This window comes from Halichoerus grypus, chromosome 2 (genome assembly GCF_964656455.1).
Source record: "Halichoerus grypus chromosome 2, mHalGry1.hap1.1, whole genome shotgun sequence".
Lineage (NCBI taxonomy): Eukaryota > Metazoa > Chordata > Mammalia > Carnivora > Phocidae > Halichoerus > Halichoerus grypus.
In genome coordinates this window covers 119,150,844-119,169,243 of record NC_135713.1, presented here as the reverse complement: position 1 = coordinate 119,169,243, position 18,400 = coordinate 119,150,844, and the positions used below count along the sequence as shown (strand labels likewise).

Genomic DNA, 18,400 nt, shown 5'->3' with positions numbered 1-18,400 from the left:
AGAGCAAAAAGAGAACACTTATGTATGTCAGTTCATCTATGAATTCTAAAGTTAAAAATTATATTTAATCTAGCATTTTAGTTTTTTAGTTAGGAAGGTTGTTCAGAAATTTTAATCTATACAATGCCAGAAGTGGAAATTCTTTTTTATTTTATTACATTTTATTTTTAGGTGATCTCTACACACAAGGTGGGGCTCAAACTCAGGACCCTGAGATCAACAGCTGTTTGCTCCACCAATTGAGCCAGCCAGGTGCCCCAGAAGTGGAAATTCTGATGGTTTTTTTTAATGTTTTAAAGAAGGCTCCTAGGGGTGCCTGGGTGGCTCGGTTGGTTAAGCATCTGATTCTTGATTTCGGCTCAGGTCATGATCTCAGGGTTGTGAGAGCCCCAAATCAGGCTCCACACTCAGCAGGGAGTCTGCTGGAGATTTTCTCTCTCCCTCTCCCTTTGCCCCTCCCCCACTCCCACTTGCACTCCCTCTCTCTCTCATAAATAAATCTTTAAAGAAGGCTCCTAAAATTATATCTAAGTATCTACTGATTGAGAGAAATATATGCCAAAAGTATAATTTAAACTTAGATAATTATATATTTTGCCCATTTCAGCAGCATCTACATATTGTTGAAAACATCTTCATTTAGTCTTACTTTAACATTGAACAAATACTTAGTGAATATCAACAATGTCCCATCAAATAAAGTTTCTAACTTCATGGAGTTTATACTAAAGGACAGAAATAACAAAGAAAAAAATATGATTATCTGAGATAATGACAAGTACCCTGAAGAAAATCAAACAGGGTAATATGACAGGGACTGGGAGAAGATTGCTTGAGGTGGATGTTCAGGGGAGGCCTCTCTGAGTAGGTGACCTTTAAGCTCGGACCTGAGTGACAAGGAACCAACTAAATTACCATCTGCCTGCAGCCAAGACATGGTAAACATACACATGAATTTAAGTGCTCTACAGTCCCCACATTGGGAACCACTGTCATAAGGGAAAGACTGAGGTCAGCTCTGGCTTAAATCTTAGTCCTTAGCTTGCTCAGTCCAGGCCATATGAGCCTGCAGCATGCCTTTCCTGGCTCTAACCCATAGGCTTCAGTTTTCTGTCAGTAAAATGGGGCCAAGAGCCCAGATTCTAGGGTGCTATAAGGGTTAATTGATGCCTATAACATTCTTTAAGATGTTTAGATGAAAAACCTAGGGCTGTATAGTGGGTTATTAGAGCCTCCCAAGCCCCAGGGAAAATCTCTCCCTATCAGTAATGTAGGTCTTCTCTTTTCCAGTCTGTAGATGCGGGACAATGGTTTTCAAACTTTTGTGGGTATTAGAATCAAATTTTGTCATAATATGAATTCTTGGACTCTTGGCCTGAGGTTCTGATTTTCTCTGAGGTTCTGGGCTCTTATCTTCCTAGTTGTGTTCTTCTGTCTCCTTGTCCAGTGCCTCATGCTTTCCAACATTATAAATTTTTATCTTTGCAAATGGACCTGAGTATGCACTTGTCCATATATACTATGATCGGAGACAACTTTGGTCATTTTTCCTAAGAGCAACCCAGAGCAGAGACTGGGGAAGGCAGGAATGTGTCTGTATCTACTTCTCAAATGTAGACAGACGTTAGGAAGAGGATCTAGGGGAAAACTTTGAACAAAAGAAGGGAGGAATTGCTGATTGGGAGAAGATGAGAGAAGAAGGTGAGTACAAGGAAAATAACCCTGGTGTGAGGGTCAGTTCACTGCTTCTTACCACTTTTCCTGGTGCTGAATCCCACTATAGGGGCTGTCCAGGGCTTGACTGATCAATTTACTCATTCATTCAATAGATAAATACATATTAAATGTCTATTATACGCCAGGTAGTATAGTCTATTATATTCCTATGTGTAGGAGGAATTCAATGTGAAATAAGACAAGGTCTCTGCTTTCCTGAAGTTTCCACTCTAGTAGGGGGAGACAGAAAATAAATAAATAAATACAGTGATATAAATATGACTATTTATTATATAATACAGCATAATGCAATAAAGAGGGAGGGTTTGGTGGGTGACTACCTTAGACAGGGTTAATAAGGGCCTCTCTGAGAGGATAACATTTGAGCGGAGACCTGAATGACAAGAAGTCAGCCTTGGGAATAGCGGAGAGGGGGACAGAGGGAGTGGAAGGAAAGCATTTTTGGCCAAGGGAATATCAGTGCAAAGGCCCTCAGGCAGGAAGGACTTCAGAATGTTTGAGAAGGCCCATACAGCTACAGTGGAAAAGTGAGGGAAAGAACACTGCAAGGTGAGGTTGGAAAAAATGAGGATCAGTATGGTAGGCTACATAATGAACACCTTGGAAGAGGCAGTGTGGATGAGGCCTTGTCCCTTGGGGTAAGAATAGAAGGGGCCAACCTAGAATAGCCAAAGCAATCTTGAAAATGAAGATCCAAGTTGTAGGACTCATAGTCTCTGATTTCAAAATTTACTTCCAAGCTATTATAATCAAGACAGTGTGGTACTTGCATTTGGAAATACATACAGGATTGACAGTCTAGGAACACACACTCACACTTATGGTCAATAAATTTTTTGAAGAGAGTGCCAAGACAATTCAATGGTGAAGAATAGTCTTTTCAACAAACGGTTCTGGGAAAACTGGATATCTTCATGCAAAAGAATGAAGTTGGACCCCTACCTCATATCACATACAAAAATTAACTCAAAATGCATCAAAAACCTAAATGTAAGAGCCAAACCATCTCAGAAGAAAATAGATGTTAATTCTCATGACCTTGGATTTGGCAATAGTTTCTTAGATATGATACAAAAACACAAGGAACAAAATAAAAAAATAGATTAGACCTCATCAAAAATTTAAAACTTCTGTCCTCCAAATGGCACTATCTACAAAGAGAAAAGACAACCTGCAGAATGGGAGAAAATACATGTAATCATATATCTGATAAGGGACTTGTATCTAGAATATATTAAGAACTCTTACAACTCCATAATAAGAAAGGGTGCCTGGGTGGCTCAGTCGGTTAAGCATCCAACTCTTGATTTCAGCTGGAGTCATGATCTCAGGGTCATGATTTCAGGGTCGTGAGATCAAGCCCCATGTGGAGCCCTGTGTCAAACCCCATGTGGAGCTCTGCACTCAGCGTGGAGTCTGCTTAAGACTGTCTCTCCCCCTCTGCCCTTCCCCTCCCTTGCTTGTGCTCTCTCTCTAAATAAACAGATCTTAAAAAAAAGAAGACGGGGGGCTTGGGTGGTTCAGTCAGTTAAGGCTCTGCCTTCGGCTCAGGTCATAATCCCAGGGTCCTGGGATCAAGCCCCGCGTTGGGCTCCCTGCTCAGCGGGAAACCTGCTTCTCCCTCTCTCACTCCCCCTGCTGTGTTCCCTCTCTTGCTGTGTCTCTCTCTATCAAATAAATAAATAAAATCTTTAAAAAAAAAAACCTTTAAAAATTATTTATTTATTTACTTGAGGGGGGTGGGGCAGAGGGAGAGGGACAAGCAGACTCTGCTGGCATGGAACCTAACTTGGGGCTCTATCTCATGACCCTAAGATCACAACCCCAACCAAAACCAAAAGTTGGCTGCTCAACCAGCTGACCAGCAACCAGGCACCCCCAAATAACTCAATTTAAAAATATACAAGAGAAGGGGTAGCTGGCTGGCTCAGTCGGTGGAGCATGCAATTCTTGATCTCAGGGTCGTGAGTTTGAGTCCCCTGTTAGGTGCAGAGCTTACTGAAAAAAAAGTGGGGGTATCCAAATAGACCTTTACCTAAAGAATATATATTAATGGGAGGCACCTGGCTGGCTTAGTTGGAGAAGCCAGCGACTCTTGATCTTGTGGTCATGAGTTTGAGTCCCATGTTGGGTGTAGAGATTACTTAAAAATAAATAAATAAGCTTAAAAAAATAAAGAAGATATATTAAATGGACAATAAGCACCTGAAAAGATACTCGACATCATTAGCCATCAAGAAAACACAAATCAAAACCACAGTGAGATACCGTTCACACTCATTAGGATGGCTATAAATAATGAGTATTGGTAAGGATGCAGAGAAGTTGGAACCCTCACACATCACTGGGGGGGAATGTAAAATGATGCAGCAACATTGAAAACAGTTTCTGTTCTTCAAAAAGCTAAATACAGAATTATCATATGATCCAGCAATCCCACTCATAGGTATATGCCCCCAAAGAACTGAACACAGGGATGAAAACAGATACCTTACACCAATGTTCATAGCAGCATTATTCACAATAGTCAAAAGGTGAAAACAACTCAGATGACTCAACAACCCAAAGTTCTGAATAAACAATATATGTTATATCCATTCAGTGGAATATTATTCAGCAATAAAATGGAATGAAACACTGATACATGCTACAACACTGATGAACTTTGAAAACATCATTCTAGGTGAAAGAAGCTGGTCACAAAGGACCACATATTGTATGATTCCATTATGTGAACTATCCAGAATGGACAAATCTATAAAGACAGAAATTAGACTTTTGGTTGCCAAAGGCTTGGGGACTTGGCAGGGTGGGGGGAGGGTGTTGAGAGATAATAGCCAAGGAGTATAAGATTTCTTTTTAGGGCTGATGAAAATATTCCAAAATAGATACGATGGTTGTACAACCATCTGAGAATATAATAAAAGCCACTGAATTGTACTCTTTGGGTAAATTGTGTGGTCTGTGAATCATATTTCAATAAATCTATTAAAAAAATAAAAACATTGGTGGGGCAGAGCCTGGTTATCTAATTAGCAGGGTCACAACAGGGAGGTCAAAAACCTCTACGGCCTCCAACACCAAAGGAATTACAACTGCTGGGCAAGAACTGAGGGAATTCTCCAATACTGACTCCGGGAACCTTACAGCTAAGTGAACCCAAGGGAAGAGCCACAGTCTTGAGAGGTTTCTCCAGGTTGTTTTCAGAGACCTGTGTTTGTTCATCTCCTGTGACTATATCCATGTCCAAAGGTGATATGTATAGTGATGCAAACTAGAGCTGTGTTCCCTTTCCAGATCCTCTGCTCTTTTCTTCTTCTTCTTTTTTAAAGATTTTATTTATTTATTTGACAGAGAGAGAGAGACAGTGAGAGAGGGAACACAAGGAGGGGGAGTGGGAGAGGGAGAAGCAGGCTTCCCACCGAGCAGGGAGCCCGATGCGGGGCTCGATCCCAAACCCTGGGATCATGACCTGAGCCGAAGGCAGATGTCCAACTGACTGAACCACCCAGGCGCCCCTCCTCTGCTCTTTTCAATGAGAATACATTTATGACAGAGTCCTTAGCTCCAGCCTGACCTATCTTTTGTTTATTAATAACCACAGGATCACAGAGCTGGAAGATCATCTCATCTTAAAGATGCAGAAACTGAGGGTCCAGAGAAAGAGAGTTACCTGCTTGATCACACAGTCAGTAAATGGCATTGAGGGGACTCAAACCATGGTATAATGACTTACCCCTGAATTCCCCCTCCTACTGACTAAATCCCTAATGACTCAGTAATAGCCTAAAGAAGGACAGGGCTCAGGCCAAGGTGGAGGTGTATGTGGAGGTAGATGCAGTGTCTGTGGCAAAGTAGTAGTTGTTACTGTGTTGGTTTACGTTTTTTTTCTCTTTAAGTTTGATTTATTTCATGTCAGCCTATTCTAATTAACCATATGGGACTGTGGCCTAGAAGAATTATTGGTTCTTTTTTTTTTTTAAAGAGTTTATTTATTTATTTGACAGAGAGAGACACAGCGAGAAAGGGAACACAAGCAGGGGGAGTGGGAGAGGGAGAAGCAGGCTTCCCGCCGAGCAGGGAGCCCAATGTGGGGCTTGATCCCAGGACCCTAGGACCATGACCTGAGGTGAAGGCAGACGCTTAATGACTGAGCCACCCAGGCGCCCCAAGAATTATTGGTTCTTAAAAGTCATTGAAGACTTTAGGCCATTTTAAGAAATGGGCCAGAACAGGAGGAAAGAAATACAAGTATCACTGCTCTAGGAGTCGTCCCTGGCTCCTCCCGGTTCCTGATATTGAGCCCAAGTGGACCAGCAGTGGCCCCTTATAGCTTGTCCTTACCATTTAATTTCAAGGTGTCTAAATAAACTCCTTAATGGCTGGGAAGTTCCCTCCCTGACCTTTCTAGTCTCTCTCTTCACCCTGTGCAACTGCCAAGTCTTGTCTGGAGACTTAGAGAGGGAGAAAGAAGGAAAGGAGTGCCTTTTCCCTTTCATAGATTCACACCAGAGATGCCCTAGTTCAGAGCTCTTGCTTCCAAGCTTTGACTGTTGGGTTAAAGATGAGAGTTGGCTGAGTAAGGAAAGACTGAAAACCCAGCAGAGTCTTCATAGGTCATCTCTTCCATCCTTCTGCCTCCCCTGCAACTGCTATATAGTACCGCAGCAGTTCGGAGACTTTCTGGTCTCAGAACCCCTGTACACTCTTAAAAATTATTAAAGACCCAAAGTCCTTTTATTTATTATTAAAGACCCAAAGAGCTCTTGTTTATATATATGGGTTTTATCTATTGGTATTCAGTGTATCAGAAATTAAAACTGAGGAATTTACAAAAATCTTCAGTTCATAAATGTGAACATAAGTAACATATTTTTGAGAAAAAAAAAATATATATTTTTAAAGACTTTTTTATTTTTTATTTATTTGACAGTGAGAGAGACAGTGAGAGAGGGAACACAAGCAGGGGGAGTGGGAGAGGGAGAAGCAGGCTTCCCGCGGAGCAGGGAGCCCAACGCGGGGCTTGATCCCAGGACCCTGGGATTACGACCTGAGCCGACGGCAGACACTTAACAACTGAGCCACCCAGGCGCCCCAAACATATATTTTTTCAAAGCAAAATTTAGTAAGAGTGAATTTTTAATGTTTGGCTTAATAAAAGACAGATTTTCCTATCTGCTTCAACATTCAGTTAATTGCAATATAGTATTTTCATTGAAGAATATGAAGAAAATCTGGACTCACATGGATATGTAGTTGAAAAGGGAGGGATATTTTAATGTTTTTTTTTAGATAATTGTGGTTATCATCTTTTTAAAAAAAGATTTATTTATTTATTTTAAAGAGAGAGAGAGAGCAGGGGGAGGGGCACAGAGAGAGAGAATCTCAAGCAGACTCCCTGCTGAGCTCGGAGCATGGAGCGCAATTGCAGTGCTCTATCTCGTGACCCATGAGATCATGACCTGAGTCAAAATCATGAGCCGGACGCTTAATTGACTGAGCCGCCCAGGTGCCCCTCATTATTATCTTTAATATCACACCAAAATTCAATAACTGTTAGTCTTCTAAAGGTTGAAACCGTAACTATAAATTTTTCATACTCTGTTACATTAAAATCCACTGGTCTATCTTTGCATGTTCTTTTATTTATCCATGGTTTTATAACATCATGTATTGGTCATTTGGGAAATACGGTTCACTGAGTTATACAGCTCTTGCAAATACTGACACATTTTATTATATACTGTAAAAAATACATTTGGCAATATCATCACTTATCTCATCAAAAAAGTCTTTAAGTTTGGGGAACTGTTAACCAATGACAGTGGATACAATTTTCCAAAAATCCTCATTTTTGCCCCAAAGCTTGAATTTTATATTTGGAAACAAATACTGTCAGCTGTTTTCCTGCAAGTGGGAGTCCAGAAAATGTCTGCCAAATACACATGTCTGAATTACCAAAATTTATGTCAGTCATACTTTCAAGTAAAAATGATGTTCCATGAAAAAATGGTTAGTTCAATTAACAACAAAAATAGTTGTATGAATGTTTTTCCTTGAGACAACCAATGTTCAGCAGAAGTGCTCTATGTATACTTCCCATTTCTTCACATAGAATATTAAAAATATATGTACTCAAAGGTTGAGATTTAATGAATAAAATTAATCTTTACTGCTTTATCAGAACATATTTATTTTTTTAAACTTTTTAAAAATTTTATTTATTTATTTTTGAGAGAGAGAGCACTAGCAGGGGGAGGGGCAGAGGGAGAAGGAGACTCCAGGCTGAGCAGGGAGCCAAATGTGGGACTTGATCCCAGGACCCTGGGATCATGACCTGAACCGAAGGCAAACACTTAACCAACTGAGCCACCCAGGATCCCATTATTAGGACATTAAAAAAAAAAAAAAGATTTTATTTATTTATTTCAGGGACAGAGAGTGAGCATGAGTCGAGGGAAGGAGCAGAGGGAGAGGGACAAGCAGACTCCGTGCTGAGCGTGGAGCCCTATGTGGGGCCTGATCCCACGACCCTGAGATCACAACCCCAGAAACCAAGAGTCTGACGCTCAACTGACTGAGCCACCTAGGCGCCCCCATTAAGGCATTTTTTAAAAGACTTTATTTATTTAAAAAAAGAGGAGAGAGAGAGAGAGCATGTAGGAGCCAAGGGAGGGGCAGAAGGAGAGAGAGAGAAGCACAGTTCCCTCTGAGACCTGAGCCCTAAGCCAGCTGGATCCCATGAATCTGAGATCATGACCCAAGCCAAAATCAAGAGTTGGAAGCTCAACTGACTGAGCAACCCAGGTGCCCCTTAAGTGAAACTTTTCTATTATTTCTCTGTTGAGAGCTTAGCACTTGGATTTTGCACACCTGGGTGAGAAATCCATCTCTCACTTTCCACATGTACAACTTTTTTTTTTTTTTAAGTAGGCTCCATGCCCAGTGTGGACCCCAATGAGGGGCTTGAACTCAGGACCCTGAGATCAAGATCTGAGTGGAGATCAAGATTCAGATGCTTAACCGACTGAGCCACCCAGCTGCCCCTATAGGTCCCATTTTTGCAACAGCATTTGCTCACTTCATGTCTCTTTGTCATATTTTGGTAATTCTTGCAATATTTCAAACCTTTTCATTATTGTATTTGTTATGGTGATTAGTGACCAGTGATGTTACTATTGTAATTGTTTTGGGGTGCCATGCATGAACTGTGCCCACAGACGGCAAACTTAATAAATGTTGTGTTCTGACTGCTTCACCCACCACCTATTCCCCTATCTCTCTCCCTCTCCTCAGTCTCCCTAATCCCTGAGACACAACAATATTGACATTAGGCTGATTAATAACCCTATAGAGGCCTCTAAGTGTTCAAATGAAAGGAAAAATGGCATGTCTTTCACTTTAAATCAAAAGCTAGAAATGATTAAGCTTAGTGAGGAAGGCATGTTGAAAATCAAGATAGGCAAAGTAAATTGAAAACCTTCTGTAAAGGATTCACCATTCTAGATGCCATTAAGAATGTTTGGGATTTAAACTACCAACATTAACGGGAGTTTGGAAAAAGTTGATTCCAACCCTCATGGATGACTTTGAGGGGCTCCAGACTTCAGTGGAAGAAGTAACTGTAGATGTGATGGCAACAGCAAGAGGAATAGAAGTGGAGCCTGAAGATGTGACTGAATTGCCACAATTTCATGGTAAAACTTTAACAGATGAGAATTTGCTTCTTACAAATGAGCAAAGAAAGCAGTTTCTTAAGATGGAATCTACTCCTGGGGCACCTGGGTGGCTCAGTTGGTAAAGCATCTGCCTTTGGCTCAGGTCATGATCTCAGGGTCCTGAGATGGAGCCCTGAATCCAGCTCCCTGCTCAGCAGGGAGTCTGCTTCTTCTTCTGCCCCTCCCCCTGCTCGTGCTCTCTCTCCCTCTCAGATAAATAAAATCTTGAAAAAAAAAGATGGACTCTACTCCCAATGAAGATGTTGTAAAGATTGTTGCAATGACAATAAAGGATTAAGAATATTATATAAACTTAGTTGATAAAGCAGCAGCAGGGTTTAAAAGGATTGACTCCAGTTTTGTTTTTTTTTTAAGATTTTATTTTTAAGTAATCTCTCCACCCAACATGGGGCTTGAACTCACAAGAGTCTCATGCTCTACCAAGCCAGACAGGCACCCCAGGATTTTTCCAATTTTGAAAGAAGCTCTACTGTTTGACAGCATTACATGCTACAGAAAAATCATTCATGAGAAGAAGAGTCCTTTAATGAGGCAAACTTCATTGTTGTCTTATTTTAAGAAATGGCCACAGCTACCCCAATCTTCAGCAATCACCACCCTGATCAGTCAGAAGACATCAACATTGAGGCAAGACCCTCCACCAGCAAAAAGATGATGACTTGCTACAAGTTGAGATGATGGTTAGCATTTTATAGTTGCACCACTACTTATTTAACCACTTATTGATGGACAAGCAAGGTTTCAGTGAACACCTTCATACACTATTTTTGAACTCATGTGTGAGTGTCTCTGTGCCAATTCCCCCAGAATCGGAAGTGGATTTTGCTAGATCAAAGGGTGAAGGCTTTTAAAAATGTGAAGGCAACTCCAAACAGATTTCCCTAAAGATTTTATCAATTTACACTCCTGCTAATGGCATATGAGAGTACAACAAGGAACTTGTGAAAATAATTGTTGAGAATGAGATGATCAGGCTCTGAATAGTGGTCTCACCAGTGCTTTTGAGGGTTTTAAAATATTTTTGAGGGGCACCTGGGCGGCTCAGTCATTAAGCGTCTGCCTTCAGCTCAGGTCATGATCCCAGGGTCCTGGGATCGAGCCCCGCCATCAGGCTCCCTGCTCGGCGGGAAGCCTGCTTCTCCCTCTCCCACTCCCCTGCTTGTGTTCCTGCTCTCGCTCTCTCTCTGTGTCAAATAAATAAATAAAATCTTTAAAAAAAAATATTTTTGAGTACTTCAGTTACTCTCTAGGAATTCAATATTTTTTTTAACGATTTTTATTTATTTATTTGACAGAGAGAGATATAGCGAGAGAGGGAACACAAGCAGGGGGAGTGGAGAGGGAGAAGCAGGCTCCCCGCTAAGTGAGAAGCCCGATGCGGGGCTCAATCCCAGGACCCTGGGATCATGACCTGAGCCGAAGGCAGACGCTTAATGACTGAGCCACCCAGGTGCCCCTAGGAATTCTAATATTTATATGAAACCCCTAGTACACAGAACAGTATTGCTTTCTTTGGACTCGCTATTATGGCTCAATCTTGGTTAAAAACCTTGCCAGCTTATGAGCAGAGACATTGGGACAGACTAGGGCTTTAACCAAACCCCAGCTTGCCCATTTCTCAGACTTTTGTCCTACATAACTCTTGTAATGGTGAAGCAATCCTCTTCAAATGACAAACCTTTTTCATCTACTAGATCTATGCTGGAGAAGTCCAACCCTGGCTGTTTTTTTCTTCCTTGTCACCAGTGGTGCCAATGCCAGGGTTTAAGAGGTCCCTCTAGGTGAAAAGCTTCAGAGTAGAGTCTTGGCCACAATTTTTCTTATAGCTTCTGTGAGCTTATACCAGACTCGTATTTCAACTAAACTGTCTATAGGTGTCCTCTTGGAGCCACAGCAAACACCATGCCACTTCCTTGGGGAAGAACATCTGGGAGGTGGCACTATTACCTGCCCTGCAGGTGAACGCCATGCTGCGTCTCTTGTTTTATAGGCCTGCCTTGATGAGCAAGGGGTGTGGTAAACAAAGTTGAGTTCAAACACTCCACAAGAGTCTCTAAGAACAGTCCTCAGAGTGACTCATTTCTCACTTATAAGCCAAAATTACTCTTTGAGTTGGAATCTGGGGCTTGCTCTCTTCTCACTTTGGTAAGCAATGATGTACTTCTGATTCTTACAGGAAACATCAGAGGGTGATGGATGGAAACATCACCTTAGAGATTTTTGCAGGAGGTATTGACCCTAATGCCCAGTCCTCCAGTTTCTTCTTTATTAAAGGGGTAGTATGAGACCTAGAGGACTCCTTAAGGGTCCTTCTGATTCAAAAGTACTCATTCACTATGAGCTGGACCACCTGGAAGATAAGTTGAGTCTTGCTGTGGGGTCTTCTATCTAACTGTTCTCTCATCAGGAAAGTGCTCAGAAAATGAGATTCTAAACTTTCGCCAGTCCTGGGACCTTCTAGAGTCTGTGGCAGAATGCCCTGTACCTTGCAAGGAGAGTTCTAGAGAAGGTAGGTGTGGCTGCCCAAGTTGCAGGGTATAAGAGGACATAAGGAAACAGGATGTTTGGAGTATTTAGCCTCAAGTTTCCCACATCTGTGGAATAGGAGAGGTAGGGGCTTCATGGTGATGCACATGGTAAAGTTCCAGGTTTCTTCAAAGGATCTATTGATTACAGGCTCTTAGAACCCTGTTCTTGTCAATGAGCTTATACATGTGGATCAAGGTATCTGGGCTGATGGCTGACACTTATTCATCAGTGTGATTCTTGGGCTTCCCTTTTAATTACTACTGAGGGTTGGAGGAAAGTATATTTTCAGTATGCATCTTTCTGTGGAGGCAATACCCAAAATATATTCACCAAGGACTCACTTGGGGGAAAAATGGCTTAATCTTCATTGCTAACCACATGACCTTCCTGCAGCGAGATGTTTTCTTTTATGAAAACCAAATCTATGACTTGACATCTTTTAAAAATTTGTTTCCAGGGCCGCCTGGGTGGCTCAGTCAGTTGAACATCTGCCTTTGGCTGGGGTCGTGATCCCGGGGTCCTGGGAGCACTGGACTCCCTGCTCAGTGGAGAGTCTGCTTCTCCCTCTCCCTCTGCCCCTCCCCACTGCTTGTGTTCTCTCTTTCTCTCTCAAAAATAAATAAAATCTTCAAAAAAAATTGTTTCCAGTTACAGTAAAGATATTTATCTGTGTTTCTGTTGAATATGTTTCTCTTGGGGGTTTCTGGAGGACTTACCATATAATGTACATATGTAAGTTCTTCCCATTGCAGTCTGAAACCAAACACATAAAGTGAACCCATTACCATCTTCTTTACCTGAAAAAGAAAAAGGATCGTTCCTGCTTAATTTTCCCAATCCTGCCAATAAGTATCCCATTTGATCAATCCTCTGATTTTACACCTATAGTGATTTTTTCTTAAAACCTTTATTACATTTTTTTCTGATTACCAGAGTAATACATTACTTATAGAAAAATTAGAAACGTAAATAAGTAAATAGATAAATAAATAAATAAAACCCACTATCCCACCATCCATAGATAATCTATCTCTGTCCGATGTTTGTTATTTTTTTTGTTTTGTTTTTTGGTGTTTTTTTCTGTATTTAAGTAATCTCTACAGCCACCGTGGGGCTTGAACTTATGACCCCAGGATCAAGAGTCACATGCTCTTCTCACTGAGCCAGCCAGGCGCCCCCTGATGTTTGTCATTTTGATGTATGGAAATACTCTATTTATTGTAGTGTATTTAGAATATTATATACCTATGTCTGATTAACTTTTTTTTTTAAGATTTTTTTTTTTTAAGTTATCTCTATACCCTAATGTCGGGCTTGAACTCACAACCCTGAGATCCAAGAATTGCATGCTCCAACAACTGAGCTGGTCAGGCACCCCAACTCTTTTTTTCTTTTTAAAGATTTATTTTTTCATTTCAGAGAGAGACAGAGCACAAGCAGGAGGTGCAGAGGGAGAGAGAGAATTTCAAGCAGACTCCATGCTGAGCATGGAGCCCCCTGTAGGGCTTGATCCCTTGACCATGAGGTCATGACCTGAGCCTAAACCAAGAGTCGGATGCTCAACCGACTGCACCACCCAGGTGCTGCCACACCAACTCTTACACATAAATTCCTAGAAGTCCAAAGGAATAAGCATTATTTATTTTATTTATTTTAAAAATATTTCATTTATTTATTTGCAAGAGAGAGAGAGACAAAGAGAGAGAAGGAGAGCATGAGCAGGGGTAGGGGCAGAGGGAGAGGGAGAAACAGACTCCCCACTGAGCAGGGAACCTGATGCGGGGCTCCATCCCAGGACCCTGGGATCATGACCTGAGCCAAAGGCAGATGCTTAACTGACTGAGCCACCCAGGTACCCCCCCAAAGGAGTAAGCATTTAAAAAAATAATCTTTCACAAGAAGGTAGATCTTTATAACTTTTAAGTTACAAGGAAAAATTTGTAACTATGTGAGGTAATGTATGTTAATTAAACTTATTGTGGCAATCATTTTGCAATATATATGTATATCAAATCAAATTTAAGGTTGTACACTTTAGGGTGCCTGGGTCGCTGAGTCAATTAAGCATCTGCCTTCGGCTCAGGTCATGATCCCGGGGTCCCGGGATCAAGTCCCGCATGGGGCTCCCTGCTCAGCCTGGAGTCTCCTTCTCCCTCTGCCCCTCCCCCTGCTAGTGCTCTCTCTCTCAAAAATAAATAAATAAAATTTTTAAAAAGCTCCCTGCTCAGTGGGGAGCCTGCTTCTCCCTCTCCCCTTGCTCTTTCCCCCTTCTCATGCTTTCTTTCTCTCTCTGTGTCAAATAAATAAATAAAACCTTTAAAAAAAAAAAGGTTGTACACTTTAAATTAATACAATGTTATAGATAAATTATATCTCAACAAAACTGAAAAAAATCAAAATAAAACAATTCAAATTTTAGAATAGTTTTAGATTTAACATTTTTGGGGGGGGTGGAGGGAGAGAGAATCTTAAGCAGGCTCAGCATGGAGCCCAACATAGGGCTCAATCTCACAACCCTGAGATCATGACCTGACTCGAAATCAAGAGTCCGATGCTTAACCGACTGAGCCACCCATGCGTCCCATAGAGTAGTTTTAGATTTAAAAAAAAGTTGGGAAGATAGTACAGTTTCCACCCAGCCTATATCCAATTTCCTCTATTACTAATATCTTACATTAGCACAGTACATGTGTCACAATTAATAAACCAACATTGACATATTATTAGCTAACTGATACATTATTAGTAACGGAGATCCATGCTTTATTTAAATTTACTTCATGTTTACCTCATGTCCTTTTTCTGTTCCAGTATCCCATCCAGGATACTATATTACATTTTGTCATCATGTCTCCTTAGGCTCCTCTTGACTGTGACAGTTTCTCAGACTTTTCCTGCATGTAATATCAAAGGTATATACTATCAATATGAGTTATCACTTGTTGATGTTAACCCTGATAACCTGGCTGAGGTAGTGTTTGTCAGGTTTCTCCAATATCAAGTTACTCTTCCCCTTTCCATATTTTACTCTATGGAAGGGTATCACTATGCACAGCCCAAACTTAAGGAGAGGGAACTTCACCTCCTTAAGGGCAGGGTTCCTACATAAATTTGAAATTCTTCTGCTTGGAAGACTTACCTATTTTCCCCTTTTATTTATTTATTCAAACATTTATTTATACCCATATGGATTCAAGTGTATTTATTTTATACTTTGGGCCATCATTCAATACTACTTATTTGTTCAAATTATTCCAGCTTTGGCCATTGGGAGCTCTTTCAGTTAGCTCATATTCTCTCTCTCAGATGTCCTCATTAGTGTGTGTGTGTCTGTGTGTGTGTCTGTGTGTCTGTGTGTCTATTTTCTTACTTTCTGGCACTGTAAGATGCTCCAGGTTCATCTTGTATATTTCTTGCCCCAATCCTAGACTCAGCCATTTCTCCAAGGAGCCATGGTTCCTCTTATTGGAGAATGTTATTAAAAAACAAGATGTGGGTACAAGGTATGCATGTTGCTACTGGAATGGCATTTCTAGGTCTAGTATCATACAGAATTTTACCAGTCTGAAAAGTCCCTGTGCTTCATCTTTCAACCCTTCCCCCATTCCAACCCCCGGCAGTCGTTGATCTGTTTACCATCTCCACAGTTTTGACTTTTCCAGAATGTCACATATAAATAGAATCATACAGTATGCAGCCTTTTCAGACAGGCTTCCTTTACTTAGCAATATGCATTTAAAATTCATCTATGTCTTTGCATGGCTTGGTAGCTCATTCTTTTTTATTTCTGAATAGTATTCCATGTATGGTGATAACACGTTTATTTATTCACTTTTCGAAGGAGGCCTTGGTTGCTTCCATGTTCTGGTGATTATGAATAAAGCTGTTATAAACAATCACATGCAGAATTTTATGTGGATATGTTTTCCTCTCAGTGGGTAAATACCTAGGAGTGCAACTGTGGATTGTATGGTAAGACTATGTTTAGCTTTGTAAGAAACTTCCAAACTCTCTTCCAAAGTGGTTACACCATACTAGCAGTGAGTGAGTTCTTGTTGCTTTGCATCCTCACCAGCAATGGGTATTATCAGTTATTTGGATTTTAGCCATTCTAGTAGATGGAAATAAAAACTTAATGAAAGGATTTTTTAATCAACTCTATGCCCAAGGTGGGGTGCAAACTCATAACCCTGAGATCAAGAGTCACATGCTCTACAGAGTGAGCCAGCCAGACTCCTGTAAAGAAAGGATCTTGATACATAATGCCACATTTCTCCTCAAAAATTTTGTATCCGTTTTTCTGGAGTAACTTTTGTTCCTATACTCCTTGTTCCCTACATTTAATCAGGTACCAAGTCATGCAGTTTCTTTATGATTGCTGACAGTAAATTTTACTCCATCTGATAGTCACTCCTCTGATCTGGCTTCCCTACCTCACACCTGGACTGAGTGCAACAGCAAGACTGCTTATTTCCCAGACTCCAGTATTTCCTTGTTCTAACAAAACTCATGCAATACAGCCAAAACAAAACAAAATTGTAATCATCCCTTAACAATTTTTATCTTGGTAACTTTGCTTTTCAAGAACTATCGTGGGTGGCCTATTGAACCAAATTTAAAGCCCTCGGTCCAGTATTTAATATTTCTTTAAACCAAATTTCTCTTGAATTCCCATTTTGATTTCTCTGTATTGACCAAGTTAGTCTTTTTACCATCCTGACATACAATTTGAAGACTTTCACTTCTTTGTCAACATTCTTATCATTTCTTTCCATTTGGAATGCTTTACCTCTTCTGTTTCCCTCAGTCATTATCCTAGCTCAAAATGGTCATAATCAAGCTTTTCCCTAAATAAACTTACTCCATTTTAATTTATCTTTTATTTCCTATCAGTGCTGTAAAATAGTTTGTCATACTGTCTTGAATTTGTCTGTTTTCTATTATTCCCTGTGCATTTTATCTACCTAATCATCAACCAATAAGCATATATATACACACACACATATATATATATATCAGTAGAGTTGAAAGAAAGTACGTTAACTCTTCTGTTTCTTTTGTTTTCTCTAAAGCAGTTGGCACACTGCCATGCACATAGCAGGAATTGAATGAATGTTGGTTGAATGAACAGATGAGGAAATTGCAAAACTTATTTGAAATCAGTTTACTTAATTTAAATACTTAATTTTTATTACACAAAATATGTTAACTATGGAGAAATCTAGAAAAGAAAAGCCTAGAAAATACAAATCTTCAAAAAAGAAAAATAATTTTATAAATCTCTGTATAATTCCATTACCCCGAGATAATTAGTATTTTTTTTACTGTTTTTTAAAAAAGATTTTTTATTTTAGAGAGTGCACACATGAGTGGGAGGAGGGGCAGAGGGAATTGGAGAGAGAGAATCCTCAAGCAGACTCACTGCTGAGTGTGGAGCCTGACATGGGGCTTGATCCCAGGACCCTAAGATCATGACCTGAGCCGAAACCAAGAGTCAGCTGCTTAACTGAATGAGCCACCCAGGAACCCCTTTTTACTGTTTTTTTTTTTTTTAAATATGTTATTTATTAAGTAATCTCTGCACCCAACGTGGGGCTCAAACTCACAACCCTAAGATCAAGAGTGGCATGCTCTACCAACTGAGCCAGCCAGGCACCTCCCCCACTGGAGATAATTACTATTAATCTCAGTTTTACATGTAACCGACCATACTTTTTCTATGCATGCATGATATCTGAAGTGATGATTATGTTTTATAACATGAAATGCTTAAGTTATGTACCTTTAAAGTATACCTCTAAAGGTCAAATGTACAAACTATCTAGGTCTAAGAGCGTCACATACAGAAGTATACTGGTCACCTGAAGTAGACTTGCTGTTTCTGATTCCCAGCTCAGAGATCCTCCCACCAAATCCTACTTCTTCTCGATAACCCTAATGCATATTCTCCTTGACATGCTGTCCTTTACATAACAATTCAACGATTAAGAAATTCTGACAGAGCCCCAAGGAAGAAGGTGGATATTAATTATTCCATTGTCTCTCCTTTGTTGAGAACCTGGGTGATTCCACCATAAGAGGTATTTATATACTCATTAGTTTTAGAAGTTTGGAAAAAAAAAAAAAAAACCAAAAAACTATTCCTCGCACTAAAAGCGTATAATCAAATGGAGCAACATCACTTACTGACCTCATTCTCTTTTTTGGGGGGGGGAGGGGTAGAGGGAGAGAGAGAATCTTAAGCAGGCTCCATGCCCAGCACAGAGCTGGATGCAGGGCTTGATCTCACAATCCTAAGATCATGACCCGAGCTAAAATCAAGGGTCGATGCTTAACCGACTGAACCATCTAGGCACCCCTACTGGGCTCATTCGTGTTGGGCAGGCAGTAAGGAT

The 18,400-nt window shown here is 40.5% G+C and overlaps 1 protein-coding gene across 14 annotated transcripts in view; it reads right to left on the bottom strand.

The window, feature by feature from the left end:
- HBEGF (heparin binding EGF like growth factor) overlaps window positions 1-18,400 on the bottom strand; it is a 385,453-nt gene that overhangs the window by 362,026 nt on the left and 5,027 nt on the right. For 4 of the 14 annotated variants that reach the window (XM_078067428.1, XM_078067429.1, XM_036123973.2 and 1 more), the window contains exon 2: window positions 12,722-12,802. The exons of 2 other annotated variants lie outside the window; for them this stretch is intronic. In XM_078067428.1, the coding sequence (XP_077923554.1) occupies window positions 12,722-12,802 (81 nt within the window). Of the gene's footprint in view, window positions 1-12,721; window positions 12,803-14,793; window positions 14,900-18,400 lie in introns of all 14 variants that reach the window. 8 more of the 14 variants (XM_036124003.2, XM_078067438.1, XM_078067433.1 and 5 more) reach the window with 5 other exon arrangements.